This window comes from Ornithorhynchus anatinus, chromosome 8 (genome assembly GCF_004115215.2).
Source record: "Ornithorhynchus anatinus isolate Pmale09 chromosome 8, mOrnAna1.pri.v4, whole genome shotgun sequence".
NCBI classification, from domain to species: Eukaryota; Metazoa; Chordata; class Mammalia; order Monotremata; family Ornithorhynchidae; genus Ornithorhynchus; species Ornithorhynchus anatinus.
In genome coordinates, this window is record NC_041735.1 from 40,722,887 (window position 1) to 40,740,041 (window position 17,155).

General features: G+C 39.3%; 1 protein-coding gene across 4 annotated transcripts in view; it reads right to left on the bottom strand.

The window, feature by feature from the left end:
- The window catches only part of ANKRD28 (ankyrin repeat domain 28), a 128,486-nt gene that overhangs the window by 17,334 nt on the left and 93,997 nt on the right, over positions 1 to 17,155 (bottom strand). For all 4 annotated transcript variants that reach the window (XM_029070362.1, XM_029070363.1, XM_007666181.4 and 1 more), the window contains 12 exons: positions 16,826 to 16,904; positions 15,387 to 15,501; positions 14,994 to 15,076; positions 14,486 to 14,549; positions 9,467 to 9,535; positions 8,679 to 8,819; positions 7,840 to 7,951; positions 7,180 to 7,206; positions 6,492 to 6,566; positions 4,720 to 4,921; positions 478 to 565; positions 255 to 372 (listed from right to left, as the gene is read on the bottom strand). In XM_029070362.1, the coding sequence (XP_028926195.1) occupies positions 255 to 372; positions 478 to 565; positions 4,720 to 4,921; positions 6,492 to 6,566; positions 7,180 to 7,206; positions 7,840 to 7,951; positions 8,679 to 8,819; positions 9,467 to 9,535; positions 14,486 to 14,549; positions 14,994 to 15,076; positions 15,387 to 15,501; positions 16,826 to 16,904 (1,173 nt within the window). The remainder of the gene's footprint in view (positions 1 to 254; positions 373 to 477; positions 566 to 4,719; positions 4,922 to 6,491; positions 6,567 to 7,179; positions 7,207 to 7,839; positions 7,952 to 8,678; positions 8,820 to 9,466; positions 9,536 to 14,485; positions 14,550 to 14,993; positions 15,077 to 15,386; positions 15,502 to 16,825; positions 16,905 to 17,155) is intronic.

Sequence of the window (17,155 nt, forward strand, 5' to 3'; positions counted from 1 at the left end):
GTTCGAGGCCCTTCTCAGTTATTTGATTGTGTACAAAAAGAACAGTTAAAAACTACTTTAAACTAAGTTTTTGTAAAAGTTGGGTGATTTTAAATTGTAATTTTAAACAGTCTAAAAGTAGGCAGAGAGAGAGATTAGGGAAAATATAATTTACTGAAGAAAACAGTATTTAAAATTAAGCCTAATCGATCTTCTCCTAAATTGCACTACATTATAACTGTGTTCCGAAGTAAAGAAGGAAATGTTTTCCATACCCCTCTATGTAACGCAGTCCTTCCCCACTTATCTTTGGCATCCACGTTTGCTCCTTTATTCAGTAGTGAATAGACACAATCTGTGTGCCCATTTAAAACAGACAGCATCAAAGGAGTCCTACAAGTGAGAAAGATTCTATGTTACAGAAAAAGTTCCATGATAATTAGCCCCTTTTGGCACCCCATGAATATTAGCAAGCTAAAGATCTGCCTTTTTACTTACTGTCCATTTCCATCTTGAATGTCCACTGCATTCTGTGGTTCTGCATTTCCAATTAACAGCCGTAAGCACTCTGAATGACCATTTGTTGCTATAACATATTTTAAAAAATTAATGACAATTATTGGAAATGTTAGTGATAAAATTAAAATCATTTTAATGAGTAGCTAGCTTTCTGTACTTTTAAAAATGTCCTGTTGAAAAAAAGATAATAGCCCAGATTCAGCCTTAGAAACTTCTGACTGACATCTCTTAATAATTATCATTATTATCGCCATATTAATAATGATGGTGATAATAATACAGCACTGCTCAGTAGAAAGAGCCCAGGCTTGGGAGTCAGAGGTCATGGGTTCGAATTCTGGCTCTGTCACTTGTCAACTGTGTGACTGTGGGCAAGTCATTTAACTTCTCTGTGCCTCAGTTACCTAATAATAATGTTGGTATTTGTTAAGCACTTACTATGTGCCAAGCACTGTTCTAAGCGCTGGGGTAGACATAGGGGAATCACGTTGTCCCACGTGGGGCTCACAGTCTTAATCCCCATTTTACAGATGAGGGAACTGAGGCCCAGAGAAGTTAAGTGACTTGCCCACAGTCACACAGCCGACAAGTGGCAGAGCTGGGGTTCGAACTCATGAGCCCTGACTCCAAAGCCCGTGCTCTTTCCACTGAGCCACGCTGCTTCTCCAATGATTTTACCTCATCTGTAAAATGGGGATGAACACTATGAGCCTCACGTGGGACCACCTCATTATCCTGTATCTACCTCAGCGCTTAGAACAGTGCTCTGCACATAGTAAGTGCTTAACAAATACCAACATTATTATTATTAATAATAATGGGACTTGTTAGGCACTTACTATGTGCCACGGACTGTTCTAAGCGCTGGGGTAGATACAAGGTAATCAGTTTGCACACAGTCCCTGTCCCACATGGGGTTCACAGTCGTGATCCACATTTTACAGATGAGGTTTCTGAGGCACAGGGAAGTTAAGTGACTTGCCCAAGATCACACAGCAAACCTGTGGCAGAGCCGGGATTAGAACTCATGTCCTCTGACTCCTAGGCCCGAGCTCTTTCCACTAGACCATGCTGCTTTCTCTAAAAAAAATTAGGAAAGCAACAGTTATTTAACCTATAATTGCTCCTTGAAGTTAAAGTGAAGAAACCAATTCTCAAAGGCACCCAAATATCCAAAATGCTTCTTTTTAAGCGGGACTGAAAAATTCTTTAAAACTCTTAACCACACTCACATTCATGATTTTAAAATTGAAGCATCAATTTACAGAATCAAATTAACAGGGTAGGGGCTAGACCTTCAGTGTGTGTGTGTGGGGGGTCTCTTTAAAAACATAAGCGCTGGAGAATGCCATTTAGGAATTGAGAGATGCCAGCTCAAATAGAGAAACATTACAGAACGCTCTAAGGAATGAATACAGTGTTAATATGACCAAAGAGAAGCATGATAATATTTCAATTAAAGACGTAAAGGCCTGGAAAATAAATACCTTCCTTAAATTAAATAAGGAAGTCATTTTGTTTATTTTTTTAAATACAGGCAAGATTTACAATATTACCTCAGTTGCTCTATCCTGGATGGTTTTTATGAGCTGCTTATCTGAAAGTATGAGCTTCTACATAGTTTCTTCAGAGTTCTGGCTGTTTGGGGGTTATTTTATTTTACTACTGTATATGGATTCTAACTTCAATTTTCCCATATTCTCACAAACGGGAAAATGCTCAAACATCCTAGAGTGCAAGGAGCATCTTGTACAACCTATCTCCATACAGCACAGTCATGAGGCTGCATGAATCTGCATGAATCTGCAAATAGAGGCCTCCACGGGTTTGCACAAGTGCAACCTGCCAGGCCCTATAATCAGATAGGATCCAGGCATTCACATCAACATCCTGGGAAGTATGTCAAACAATCAATCAATTGCATTTACTGATCGCTTAACGTGTGCAGAACATGGTCCTAAGTGCTTGGGAGAGTACACAACAGTGGAGTTGGCAGACAAATTCCCTGCCACAGTGAGCTTACAGTCTAGAGAAAGAGACAGACATTAATATAAACAAATGAATTACAGATATGTACCTAAATGTTGTGGGGCTGGAGGCAAAGCAGAGTGAGCAAGGGAAGTAAATCAGGGAGATGCAGGGCCTCTTGGGGGAGATGTGTCCTCAATAAGGCTTTGAAGGCGGGGCAGAGTATTGTCTGCTGGATATGAAGAGGGCATTTCAGGTCAGAGGTTGGCAGTGAGATGAGATCGAGGTACAGTGAGAAGGTTGGCATTAGAGGAGCAAAGCGTGTGGACTGGGTTGTAGGAAAAGAGCAGCGAGGTGAGACGGTGCGATAGGAGGGAGCAAAGTGATTGAGTGCTTTGAAGCCAACTGTAAAGAGTCTGTGATGTGGAGGTGGATAGGCAGCCACTGGAGATTCTTACAGAAAATGATCTGGGCAACAGAGTGAAGTATGACAGAGGCAGGGAGGAAAGCAAGAAGACTGATTCTGTAAACAAGGCAGGATAGGATAAGTGCTTAGATTAACCCTGTAGCGGTCTCAATGGAGAGAAATGGGCATATTTTAGCAAAGTTGTGAAGGTTGAACAGAGAGGATTTAGTGATAGACTATATGTGGATTGAATGGGAGAGGAGTCAAGGATAACGCCAAAGTTACGGGCTTGTGAAACAGGAAAGATGGTGAGTTGTCTACAGTGATGGGAAAATAATGGGGGAGGACAGGGTTTGGATGGGAAGATGAGGAGTTTTGTTTTGGACAGGTTATGTTTCACCTGACGGCAGGACATCCAAGTAGAGATGTCTTGAAGGCAGGAGGAAATGCAAGAGTGCAGAGAGGGACAGCGATCAGGGCTGGAGTTGGAGATTTGGGAAGCATCCGTACAGAGGTGGTAATTGAAGCTGCAGGAGCGAATGACTTCCCCATAGGAGTGGGCATAAATGAAGAATAGAAGGAGACTCAGAACTGAGCCTTGGACTCCCACAGTGAGAGGATGGGAGGCAGAGGAGGAGACCGTGAAGGAGACTGAGAATGAGCAGCTGGAGAGATAAGAGAAGAACCAGGAGAGGACAGTGTCAGCGAAGTCAAGGTTGGATAATGTTCCAGGGAGAAGGGTGTTGTTGACAGTGTCAAAGGCAGCTGAGAGATTGAGGAGGATTAGGATGGAATAGAGGACATTGGATTCATTGTGAAGGTTCTTGCCATTGGTGACCTATGAGAGGTCTTGACAATCAACTCACATCACTTCAAAAGGTAATATTTCTTACAAGTATTAAATGAATCCCAACATTTCCAAATTTTTCCACTGCAAAAAGGGAGCAAGGTCCTTGGAGTAAACACTGAATTCCTTCCTTTCCTCTCCCTAAACAATCGTACTTTCCTTCGGTCTGTTGAGCAGTCCATAACATTATAATAACTAAGCAAAATATTTTGTGTTTCACCTCTTGTTGGAGTGTGCTTTCAGAGTGCATATACCAGTTTTTAAACATCAATTTCCAGAAATCATGATGCTGCCTACTGAAAAGGAACCATTTACCAGAGAAGCAAAAACACATCATACAACTGACCTTCACATTCCTTGCTGAAAACTTCAGGTCAGCTAAATAAACTAATTTTAATAAAAATGGTTGTACTACTTCATTGCTTCATTTCACTGGTGATACAGAATGAGTGTCATCAAACTCTCCCTTAGCTATCTTTTTTACCATTTTGTAAACCTCACTAGATAACAAAACGTACTGCTGTTGCTAAGTAATAATAAATCCTTTCACAAATTAATACATTGGTTTCAAACATGTTTTCTACACATGTGTTAATGGGATGCTTCATTAAAATTATTCTGTGCTGCAAATGCTGGGGAATAAATCCATGAGACAAACCAGAGGTCTTGTTTTGATGATACTATGTAGAAATAGGACCAAGAGAATTCAGGTCAGGCTCTTACCAAAGAACAGTAAGAAGAATAACCCCACGTTATCATCTAATTGATAATGCTAGCACTGCAGATTTCCATGTTACCCAAAAAGATGCAACATATGTTATTGCAGTGCATCTGATTTCTAAAAACAGATTCACTCCAAAGGTTTAAATATTACACAAAACAAACACTTTCTCCTCATGCAAAATACATTCAGGTGCGCCAGCTTATGCCAGTGTAGAACCTCTGCACACTCTAATTAGAAATAATTGGAAACCATTACTGGAAAGGGACAATGAAATACCTGCAGCATGTATTGGTGTTCTTTTCACAACATAATCTTTGACCAAGATTGATGCTCCCTGATTAATGAGTACATCCACACATTCAACATGTCCCTTAAAAGCTGCAAGATCCAGAGGGGTCCTTCCGTTATTATTTCTCACATCAAGATCCAACAAGGACTGCACCAATACTTCCAATGCTTGATGGTGACCGTGATAGGCCTAGGAGAAAATTAAATGGAATTTTAATAAGTGGATCTGTTTTTGAAACCTCTTCATTTTAAAAACATCTAGGAACAAACTTACTCTTGATACATATGAAACCAAAATCCAATCGTACTATAGCTAAATTCTAAAAATTCATTATCGCTAGCAATTTCTTTGACGAAAATGTTTTGGATACACAACTAAACAACCTCTCACTGACTTGAAGCAATGTTCTGTAAAGAATCTCCAAAGTTAGTTCCTTGCTTCTTTGAAATTACAGGGGGAAGACATCTTCCCTGATGGAACTAGCTGAGGAATATATCCATGCTGATTTTTTATGGGGATCCACGAGAATCTACATTCAGCAGGTGGAAGTGGGGATTGGATGAGTGAATGGGTGTCCATGTTTCAGAGCAAATTAATATTTGCATATCTGTGTTGATTTTATCATTTGGAAATTTTCTGTGCACCCAATTTTTTGTTCAGCTGTTTCATCCTGACGCTTTTGTACAGCTTCCTGATTCACGGTTGCTTTTCTAGCTTTCACTATCCGCATACACAGTCATTTTTACTGTCCTTTCCAACAGACTAGATGTGTTCTTGCTATGCTTGCAATCTCCCAGCACTTAAGTAAAACTGTACCTAGGCTTCAGTAAGTGCTCAATAAATGCCACTTAATTGTGTCATATTTTAGGAGACGCCTTCCCGTTGGGGAAGCAGAATGAACGATGGAGAGATTATTAAGCACTGAATAGAGTAGCAAAGGCTTCTAAAAGACTGACTAAATAAAATTTAAGATCAGTCAATCATATTTATTGAGTGGGCTGGGTTGTAGTAGGAGAGAAGCGAGGTAGGGTAGGAGGGGGAAAGGTGATTGAGTGCTTTAAAATCCAGTGTGGAGGGTTTTGAGGCATGGGGATGCCAAAGATGACAAATTATTTTAATATTCATAATAATGCATCGAAATTGACCTTATAAACATATGCTAAGCATTTTTAAGTTATGTAAAATTATGTCTGCAATCTAAAGATTTGGGGGCAAGGAAGACCAATTTTATTCCTTAGCAATATATCTGGATAAAAAGTGAGTATACGAGGACTTTGCCACTAAGAGCTGAGGCGGGGGTGCTTCTAGATTTGTACAATTTGCCAGATCTCCAAGTCTCTCGTAAAAAAGGAATTATTCACTAGTCAGCTATCCTTATTTATAAATAATACAATAAAGCCTTCTTTTCAATACAATCATCCAGAGTTTAAACTTGATCTTAGCTTAACACTTTTGGAATGGGGACGCAGCATGGCCCAGTGGAAACAGCTCAAGGCTGAAATCTGTACGCTCGCCTGCTGTGTGACCTTGGGCAAGGCACTTAACTTCTCTGAATCTGTTTCCTCACTGGTGAAATAGGAATAAAACACCTGTTTTCTCCCCTCTTATACTGGGAGTTCTGTGTGGGACAGGGATGTGTTCTATCTGCTCATCTGTATCTGAACCCACATTTAGCACAGAGCTTTTTACATAGTAAGCACTTAATAAATACCCTTACTAGAAACTAAACTATCACAGGGATTGCAAATTGAATACTTACAGCCAAGTGCAATGGGCTTATTGGTGCTCTGTTTTCTGAATCATTTAGCATATCTGTACCCGAGGTTTCCATTAGCTAACAGGAAAAAAAACAACAAGGTTTTTAAATGTGAGAAACTGTACTTGGGAAATACTCTCGGTAACAGGGCTCTTCAATCTTTTTCACATTTATATTCCTTTCATCTTTTTGACTTGCAAGATAAAAATGTTCGATAGTTTTCAAACTGACATTTTAAACAGGAATTTCTGAATCCGAGATAACATTCATAGATCTGAGAGCAATGATCTAGTGGACAGAGCACGGTCCTGGGAGTCAGAAAGATCTGGGTTCCAATTCTGGCTCTGTCAGAGCACAGTCCTGGGAGTCAGAAAGATCTGGGTTCTAATTCCGGCTCTGTCACTTGTCTGCTGTGTGACCCTGGGCAAGTCACTTCAATTTTCAGAGCCTCAGTTCCCTCGCCTGTAAAATAGGGACAAGACTGTGAGCCCCACATTGGGCAGAGCTGGTGTTCAAGTCAATTTTGCCTGTATTCACCCCAGTGCTTAGTACAGTGCCTGGCACACAGTAAGTGCTTAACAAATATCACAATTAATCTAAACATCTGCCTGAAGGCAAGACTACACATATATACATGCACTGACACTGTTTTAACACTGTCTTTATAATATGAAAAAATATACACACTTACAACATCTAGAGGAGTTTCACTTGCAATCTGAAACAAATTTCAAAAGAAAAATGCTTATTTTATATCATGTCACAAATACAGTTTAACCAATGTGTAAGAATTAAATGCTGCCTCCACACCTACATTTATATAAAACTACTTTGCTATAATCTGATCTGGAATTTATCTTTGAAATTCATTCTTACGAGTGCCTTTGTATCAGCTCTGCACTTGGATCTGTATCCTTTGGGCAATATATTGATTTTTTTAAATATATTAATGCCTGTCTCCCCCATAGACTATAAACTCCATGTGGGCAAGGGAACATGTCTGTTGAGCTCCCAGGCACTCACTACAATGACCTCCACACAGTAAGCAACCAATAAATACCACTGATTAATTAAAAACAAAGCACCCAATAAACACCACTGATTGATTTGAAAAAAAGTATTTCTCCAATAAAAATAATATTCCCTATTCTAGGTCTTGCTTAAGGGACATCTTGGATGTTAAATTTGCTATTCCTTTCTCAGAAATTCATATTTAAATATTTTACTTCACTTATCTGAAATTTAAAATTATATTCCCATTTTATACATTCATCTAAACAAAGGCCTACCAATTAACTTTCTAATAAAAAAGGCTTTCACTACCTTCTTATACATAATGAAGTAGTCTTACCAGTTCAAGACATAAGCGGTGACCATAAGCGGCGGAATAATGAACTGTATTGTATCCTTGTTTATCACGGATCCCTGGATTTGCATCATTTCTTAATAAATATTCCAGGCACCTGTTTAAAGTGACAACCACATTCAAAGCTTAAGATTCTGTGTTTCACATCAAAAAGAGACTGCAAATTAGGATACAAAATAAAACTGATTCTATATACTCTACTACAGGAATTTCAGCTTCAGAATCAATGGGAATACGGGTTTAAGTTCTGAAGCACTGGAGTTTTCATAATTAAAAAACGAAATGAATAAATAAAAAACCCCGCTTTGGCATGGATTTCCCCACTCTAATCCAAAGGCTTCAGTTCAGCTGCTCAGGAAATCTGTCATTTTTGCAAATATCCAATCCTCTCGACAGTTTCTGAGAGCACAGGGGAAAGGGAGAGAGGGTAGGAAGTTAAAGATGACTCCGGGGAGTGATTATCTGGATGTTTAATTCTCCAAATTGTTTCGATCCTGGATAAAGAAGATAGGATGGCCTTCTCTAAGATTTCCATAAAACTAAATCAAGTGGAAAAATTCTAACATTCAAATACCCTTCTTATTATGAAGGAGACACAGGGAAACTTCGTTGCCGAAGTGATAAATCCTTTTGGCTTAAAACTCTTTGAGAAGATATATTATAAATAACAGCCTTTGAATATTGCTTTTAGTCAACTACTTCTTAAGGAATCATAATTTATGTTTCAAACCCAAAAAGGAATAGAAGCCCAGGGAGGGGAAAAGGGCAGCGCACAAAAATGGAGCATGGTAAAATACCCTTCCTTTGCACTACACAGCACTTACTTGCCATCTGTGTCTGACGCAGCTGCATAATGCAGTGGTGTACAGCCTCTCTCATCGAGGTCATTCACACTCGCTCCGGACCCCACAAGAGCAAACAGGCACTGGTAATTACAGTTGGCAGCAGCATAGTGTAATGGAGTTCTTTCGTATCCATTTCAATATGAAAATCAAGATGAATGTATACTGATTAATAGCAGTCCAAGTCAAAAGCAAATTTCACACAAGATTCAGACACATGAAAACTTAGGTATTTAAAAGAAAACTGCTTTTTCCTTCAAACTGATTTCTACCATACATTTTAACCTACTGGTGGACTAGGTAGGCGGTTAAACATGCAGAAAAATAGGAAGAAGATTGCCTTGGCATCCAAAAATTCATAAAGAACTCCATTTTACACTGTGTCCTTCGGACCTCAGAAACTGATGACAGCCTGAATTCCTCAAATAAATTTGCATCTCATTTAATTTGGAGTCCTGAGGCTCTGGATTTCATGCTACCTAGTTCTGTTGTCCCAAGACTTGAGGGCAGGGAATGTCTGTTTATTGTTGTACTGCACTCTCCCAAGCACTTAGTACAGAGCTCTGCACACAGTAAGTGCTCAATGAATACGACTGAATTAATTTAAATATTCTACTGGATGGTACATTCCAGTTAGGAACTCCCATGTGTAATTGAAGATGAAAGCTAAAAATAGAAGAGTGAAAAGTACTAAATTATATCAACTGTACAGAAAGGATAATAGTGTATTTAAAAATCTATTTCATGTCTTAAGATGAATTATACCCTACCTCCCAAATTTGTCCTTTTTATTGAAGTCCGCACCAGTATTCAGTAGAAGGTTTAGGCACTCCAAATTCCTAATAAAGACAAAAGAAAGCTTTCGTTTTTAATTATCTTTGAATAACCCTTGAAAGATCACACATCAGAAAGTAAGACTTGGCGAGTTATTCTCAAGTGGAACCGAACCAATTATTTAAGTCAGCATTGTCTTAGAGGTAAACACTTGTTAAACAATTGCAGGAAAAAATATAAATGTTGAAATTACCACTAAAAGCAAATGCTCCATCTGTACTTCCTGAAGATCGACATAAGGGAATTAGGGAGCTTTCTTTCCTTTTGACCCCTATGCGCTTTCCTAATTATATCAAAATGAGTTCCATGTAGTTTTCCTGAGCAGTATATGACACAAAGGATTGAATTACAACGAGGCACAAGAGAATTTAGTTGATGTTCTGTTCAAAGGCAGGTATCTAATACTGCTATTTTTATTTTTTACTTTTTAAGTACTTACTATGTGCCTGGCACTGTACTATGTGCCAGGCACTGTATAAACCAATCTGATTTGACACAGTACATGTCCTCATTTTACAGAGGAGGAAACTTGAGGGAAACAAGTTAAATGAGTTGCTTAAAGACACATAACAGACAAGTGGCAGAACCCAGGTCCTCTGATACCCAGGCCTGTGCTCTCTCCACTAGGCCACACTGCTTCTCATTATGAAATCATTCGTTCAATTTTCCACTATATCCTATTGCTACTTTGGCTTATAATTTTCCATGTCTGAAAAACAAAATGATGCATTTTGCATTCTGCAGTTGATCCAATGGCACCCAGCAATGCCCGCTTTGATTTCACTCATCACAAGCAGATGTGATTTAATATTAAATAGCATTTCAACAACCCAAAAGAAGAAATACAATCGTAAGGGCCAGTGGGTGTGGAGCTGAGCATAGGTAAGAAGATAGTAGTCTATGGATAAAAATGAACATAATGTGTTTTAATATGCTCTGGTAAGACAGCATACAATATGCAGACAATATGCAGGAAAAATTCACCTCAAACACAGGACAAAAGGCACAGATAGATGAGAATGGGATAAATAGACTCACTTGCAGAGAGAAGGTTTAAAGATAAAATAAATCATGACATTATTAATATCAACCTATCATTTCCATCACTAGTTCTGGTACAGATGCTGGAAATGCATTACTATATCTCTGGAGCTGCTTTCTCATGGTCCTATATCCATCCACTGCTTCTGGGGTTACAACTGCATTGCTTCCCCACACACCACCCGCCTCCGCCCCAGCCCAACCGACTCTTTACTGCCTGCCTTCAGAGGCAGGGACCCCACAAGGGGAAAGACCCTTGGGGAGGTGGGGGGGGGGGAAGGCAAGGGAAGGGTTAGGATCATCATAAAACCCCAAATACGAAGGAGGAGAAGGAGCAATTTCTCAGCGGTAGGCAAAAGCTGCCTCTTGACTTCTATTTCATATGCACTCATTGAGGGCTGGGGAAGATAGAAGAAAAATATAAGAAGACAATAGGTGAACAGGTAAAGTTACTGCCCCACAAAGGGCTCGCAATCTAAGAGGAAAGGAGAAGCGGTTTCTTATCCCCATTTTACATATGAAGGAACTAAGGCACAGAGAGGTTATGTAACTTGTCCATTATCACACAGCAGGCAAGTGGCAGAGCTGAGACTAGAAGCCAGATCTCCTATATCTCAACTCCCAGACATGCTCTTTCCACTAGACCACACTCCCAGCATTCAGCCCATTCCTTTACCTATACCCGGTCCCCCATCCCCTCCGCAACCCCATAATACCAAAAAAGAAAACCCCTGGCCAAAGCCTGATCTAGAAGGAATCAGAAACTGGCTGACCACTATGTGTGTTTATAGGTAAAAGAACAATTCTTTCTGAATAGAGACAAATGCCAATGTCACAAGTTAATATCCTATCTACAGTCCTGGATGAGTTTATTTGTCTGAAGAATAGAACCATTATACTCCAGGAAACACGGTGTTAACTAGCGCATGTAATCTCTGATAGAGGAGAAAGCATTGGTCAGAGCACGGTCAAATCACTTAATCTTTGCCTCCCTATAACTTTACCTGACCAATGGGGGAAAAAATATCTATCACAGGAATTCTATTTGAGAGAAGGAAATACTACAGATGAGATACTGAGCTCTATTGGAAAAAAGAGTTATGCAATAATAATGGTACTTGTTAAGCACTTACTATGTGCCAAGCATTGTTCTAAGCTCTGGAAATCATCTTGTCATTATTAGAATAGTGTGCCAGGTCTCTTCATTGGTCTCCCAGTTTCCAACTTGTTTCCCTTTCCATCTAATTCTATACTTGACTGTCTGGACCATCTTCTTAAAACATTGCTCATCATGTTCGTTCATTCATTTAATATTATTTATTGAGCGCTTACTAAGTGCGGAATACTGTACTAAGCACTCATATCTTTTTACTCTTCAAAAAATTCTACTAGCTACCAATTTCTCTTTACATCAAGCAGAAATCCTCACCACTGATTTTATATCCACCACCTTGCCCCCGCATCTCACTGCTCTCCTACCTACAACCCAGCCCGAACACTTCGCTTCTCTAATGCTAACCATCTCGCTGTTCCTCGATTTCATCTATCTCACTGACTACCTCTTGCCCACGTCCTGCCTCTGGCCTGGAATGCCCTCCCTACTGAAATCTGACAGGCAATCACTCTTCCCATCTTCAAAGCCTCATTGAAGGCACATCTCCTCTAAGAGGCCATTCCTGACTAAGCCCTCTTTTCCTTTTCTTCAACTCCCTTCTTCATCAACCTGACTTGCCCCCTTTATTCATCCCCATCCCAGCCCCACAGCACTCATATACATATCTGCAATTTATTTATATTTATGTCTGTCTTCCACTCCAGACTGTGAACTCGCTGTGGACAAGGAACGTGTCTGTTTATTGTTATATACTACTCTCCCAAGCACTTAGTACAGTGCTCTGCACACAGTAAGTGCTCAATAAATACAACTTACTGATCAATCCAGCAGCCATCAATATCATTTACATATTTATAACTATCCTCAGCACTTACCTATTTTTAATAAATATTCAACTGTTCAATTATTTATTCGGTTATTTCATCTGACACACTTGTGCTACTAGCCTGGTAGATCCTTATTCTTCCTACTCCTGTTATTTGTAAATAATTTAAGTCTATTTCCTCATTAAATTGTAAGGAGGACAGATGGAGGGACAATATCTTTTGCTTCTGGTGTATTGTCTTAGAAGAAGTACTCAAAACACAATAGGTGCTCAATATCACTGTTAGAGTTGACAACAGAAAATAATATGTGTCCCATTCAGCAGTTGGAAGCAGCACTGGAGAATATGTCATATTAATTCACTATTTTATAATATGGGTGTGTTTTTCTATTTTTCCTTATCAGTACAGCAATCCTGTTATAACGCTCTGCTTCCTTTAGTGTTTTGATAGCTACTGAATTTTAATTTTGGGGTGCCCGTTTGAGATAAGGCTTCAAGGTTTATTTTAGCTTAAATACTTCCTCTTCTCCTTAGCCTTTTAAGTATTTTGATGGATTTTATTTGAATGATTAGAACCCATTTCAATCTGCTTTAGAAAATGGAGGATTTACTTCTCCCCCCTCTAGACTGTAAGCTACTTGTGGGCGGGGACATATCTACCAACCCTATTATATTGTACTCTCCTAAATGCTTAGTACAGTGCTCTGCTCCTAGTAAATGCTCAGTACAGTTGACTGAGGCGCCTAGATTGTTCCTAGAGCCCTGAAGAGTACGAGGATTCCTCCATCAACTGTTTCTAGCGACTTATTTATTATTGTTATTTTGGATTGTTGATTTTATAATTTATTACATCATTTTTCACTGCTTATTTTTCTACGAGTCTGTTTACCCCCATTTAGACTGTAAGCCTGTCTTATCTGTTTAACTTGTCCTTTATCTTGATGCTTCTTCCAGAGTAAGTCTTAATATACTTACTACTCCTACTCCCCAGATTATAACAGATCTCTAGTTATCAGCACTGACTAGAAAGAGAAAGACATGGCTTTGAAAACTATTTACAAACTGATGAAAACCTGAAATCAGATGACAGTATTTACTCATCAGTAACATCCCTTTCACAACATGTTGGGTGGAGATTTCAACTGGGCAAAAACCACCAGTAGCTCGAAATATATTATTACAGGAAGGACAGCAGTGCCTCCTGACGGTTTCTTCCTAGCTCCCTAATAAAAGAGAAAACCCCGGTACGCCCAGTAGGATGCAGCCCGTCTATCCTGGAAGCAACATATCTGGGGAAATGACAAGCAATGGGCAGAACAGGAACAGTTTTGCCCCCTGCCCCTGCTCTGATAATCATTCTAGAGCAGCGTGGCTCAGTGGAAAGATCACGGGTTTAGGAGTCAAAGGTCATGGGTTCTAATCCCGGCTCCGCCATCTGTCAGCTGTGTGACTTTGGGCAAGTCACTTAACTTCTCAGTGCCTCAGTGACCTCATCTGTAAAATAGGGATGAAGACTGTAAGCCCCATGTGGGACAACCTGATTACCCTGTATCTACCCCAGGGCTTAGATTAGTGATTGGCACATAGTAAGCACTTAACAAATGCCAACATTATTATTATTATTATTATTATTATTATTATTATTTTAGTGTTTGACAAAAGGGCTGAATGTGAGAGAAAAGACCTCAGTATGAAGGAGAGTGGAGGGAAGAGAACAAAGTAAAACGCTGAGGTCAGGGGGATAGTTTCTAAAAACCGTTAACCCTGCTGGATTAGCTGACCACAAGGGAAAGGAAGATTGGGAGAGAACATAACAGGAGGCAACAAGATCTAACCCTTCTTATCGGGTTTATTCCCTCAGTCTATAATCATTTTCTGCAGCATAGTTTTCGATTCTTAATTGAAGGGGATTTGAACTGGACAAACGGTGAGGAATAATTTTCTTTTCCACAAGAAAGTTGCACTGTAACATACCCTCCAGCTGCAGCCGCATGAAGGCAGGTCCTACCAAAATCATCTGGAGTATCTATGTCGAATCCTAGAAAATTAATAGGATTTTTAGGACACCACACAGAAATGTACTGTCAAATAATCAGAGAAACTTTTATCCAGCGATGCCCCCTTGTCCCACAAAATTACAAATTTTTTACACATTAAAAACTACTGAATTTAGAGATGCTCCAAATTACATTACCAAACACATTTCGTTCGGTTACAATTTTAGCAATTCAACCATGTGGATGCGACGTTTTTCTAAACTATTTTTCAGTAGTGCTTTAGTCATCTATTTTTATCATTTCTGCTTTAAAATTCCAACCAGTCATTGTAAAAATAACTTATGAACCCAGCAAAATACCACTATTCAGGATTCAGTGAGAAAGGAATGTCTTTCGGAGAAAAGTTACGTTACTTTCACTGCGTAAACTGGGAATAATGACTGTTGCCCTTTAAGCCCAACAGGGATATAAAAGGAACCACTTACCTGAAGAAAGCAGTTTCCTACAGCAATCCGAAAAGCCACTTAGTGCCGCCAGATGGAGAGGGAACATGCCGTGTATACCCCGCCTAAAACGGATACATGCTGGTTATATCAAAAACAATCAAAAATAACGTTTTGTGAACAATATCTTCGTGATATACAATGGGTTATCATAAACTGGTATTCTGCTGAAAATTGCATACACTTAAAAAGTGAAAACATGCCTTTTTTTCTAATTTGCTTCCAAAAGAAACTTCTGCTATAATAAGTTATGAAATATTTCAACGTGGTAGCTGAGAACAGTTGGGTGGTGAAATGAAAATCGTATTGCACTACGCTTGGGCACGTCACATGAGTCCACTTACTCACATGGTCATGTCATTAAGTGTCACTTACTTTGCAGTATCGGCACCACTCGAAATTAGAGTGTTGATAAGTAGTTCATGGCCATAGCGAGCAGCTATGTGCAAAGGCGTATTTCCATTCTTGTCTTCAGAATCTATTTCCGCTCCTACAATAAAGAATAATTTGTGAGACCCAGAGGGATATAAGTACACACCTATACAAATCTAGGTGAGTCGCATTTTCAGTGTGAGTCAAGTCAGATTCCTTCTACAGAGATTTTATTTCAGTTTTAATGAACATCTTTAAGATGCTTCTCAGGCCTTAGTGCTGGATCTGATTCAATGCTGATCCAGCTAACGTCTGAGATTCTCCTGCAAGTACCAGTGAATCCTGGACAAAACCTTGAAGGAAGTGTAACACACTGGCATAATGGTAGACGGAATGGTGACAATTTTTTTCCTCCCCTGGAAGGACAAATATCTAAAGCCAGCCCTAAGTAAGGTCCCAAGAGCTGTTAGATGTAGTGGGGCCATGGTGGTCAGAAGTTGTTGACTGCATCTGTGGCAGTCAAACAGAAGAACAGCTACTTTTAAATCTCCCCCTGCTACTTGTTCACCACTGAAGCCAAGAAGTTTCTTTTACATCCCACATCTTGTTCACAAAATTCAAAGTGGCCCACGGGGTCCAATGCTTGCTTGCCTCTGATCTATACTCACTGCAGGACAGCAAAATGATAGGCAAGGAAGAGAGGAGTAGAGAGGGGCACATATTAGAATTACATATGTCGCTGGTCCATCCAGGACACCAGCTGTCTTCTACGGTGGCACTAAAAGGTTCAGGGAGGACATGGATAGAGCTGCCCATTCTCTTGGTTATGGATGAATCTCGAATCTATAACTTATCTCCAAAAATGTGTCATAAGACCCCCTTCCAATTACTGATATTTTTGTGACTCCAGAGTATAGGGTGAGTGAATTCTGCATGCTGATTAGCAGCTGAGTAAAGGGTCGAGCTGCTCAGGCCACTACCAAACAGCTGTGATGACTCACCCAACTCCACTCTCTGACACGGACATTATCTGATAATCTTATTTTCCTTTTGTTTCTTCCAGCCCCCTCTCAATGACAGGTTTGAATTCATTAGAACTAGCCTTCAATTTTGAAGAAAAAATGCATTGTATAGAAACTGGTCTTCACCCAAGATAATGAAAACATCAATTATAGCCAATAAGACTCAAAACTGTCAAAGCTTAGTCTTTCAAATGTAAATTCAAATGCAGATAAATAAAGTCGAGGGGAGTAATAACAGAACAATCCAAAATATATTCTACTAGTCTTATTTTCATAGGACCTATTGCTGCATCTTTTATTCTATCTTAGAGTTCAGGGAAATGCAAGAGGATATTGTTTAGCAGTTTCTCAAGAATGAGGAAATTTTATTTCCATATTCGTTATTACATTTAAAAGCAGAAACAAAAAAATACTTTTTACCACTCTGGATAATGGTTTGTGATCTTGAGAATCTACCATGAATCGCTGTCATGTGTAATGGTGTTTTTCCATCTTTGCTCTGGAAAACAGTTTAGAAGAAAATACATTACCATAATATGACACCCATAATATGAAACACCTAAGTTGGTTTAAAAATTCTTCCATGACCTTTACATAACACGCCCTTTTGAAATCTAAGAAATTTTTTGTAAAGAAAAAAAAAATATTCAGTCTCAATTTCTTTTGTATTTTGACAGGTGCTCTGGAGACACACAAGAAACATGGTACTAAGAAGTACATTTGACAACCAAATCAATGACTTTTAAATGG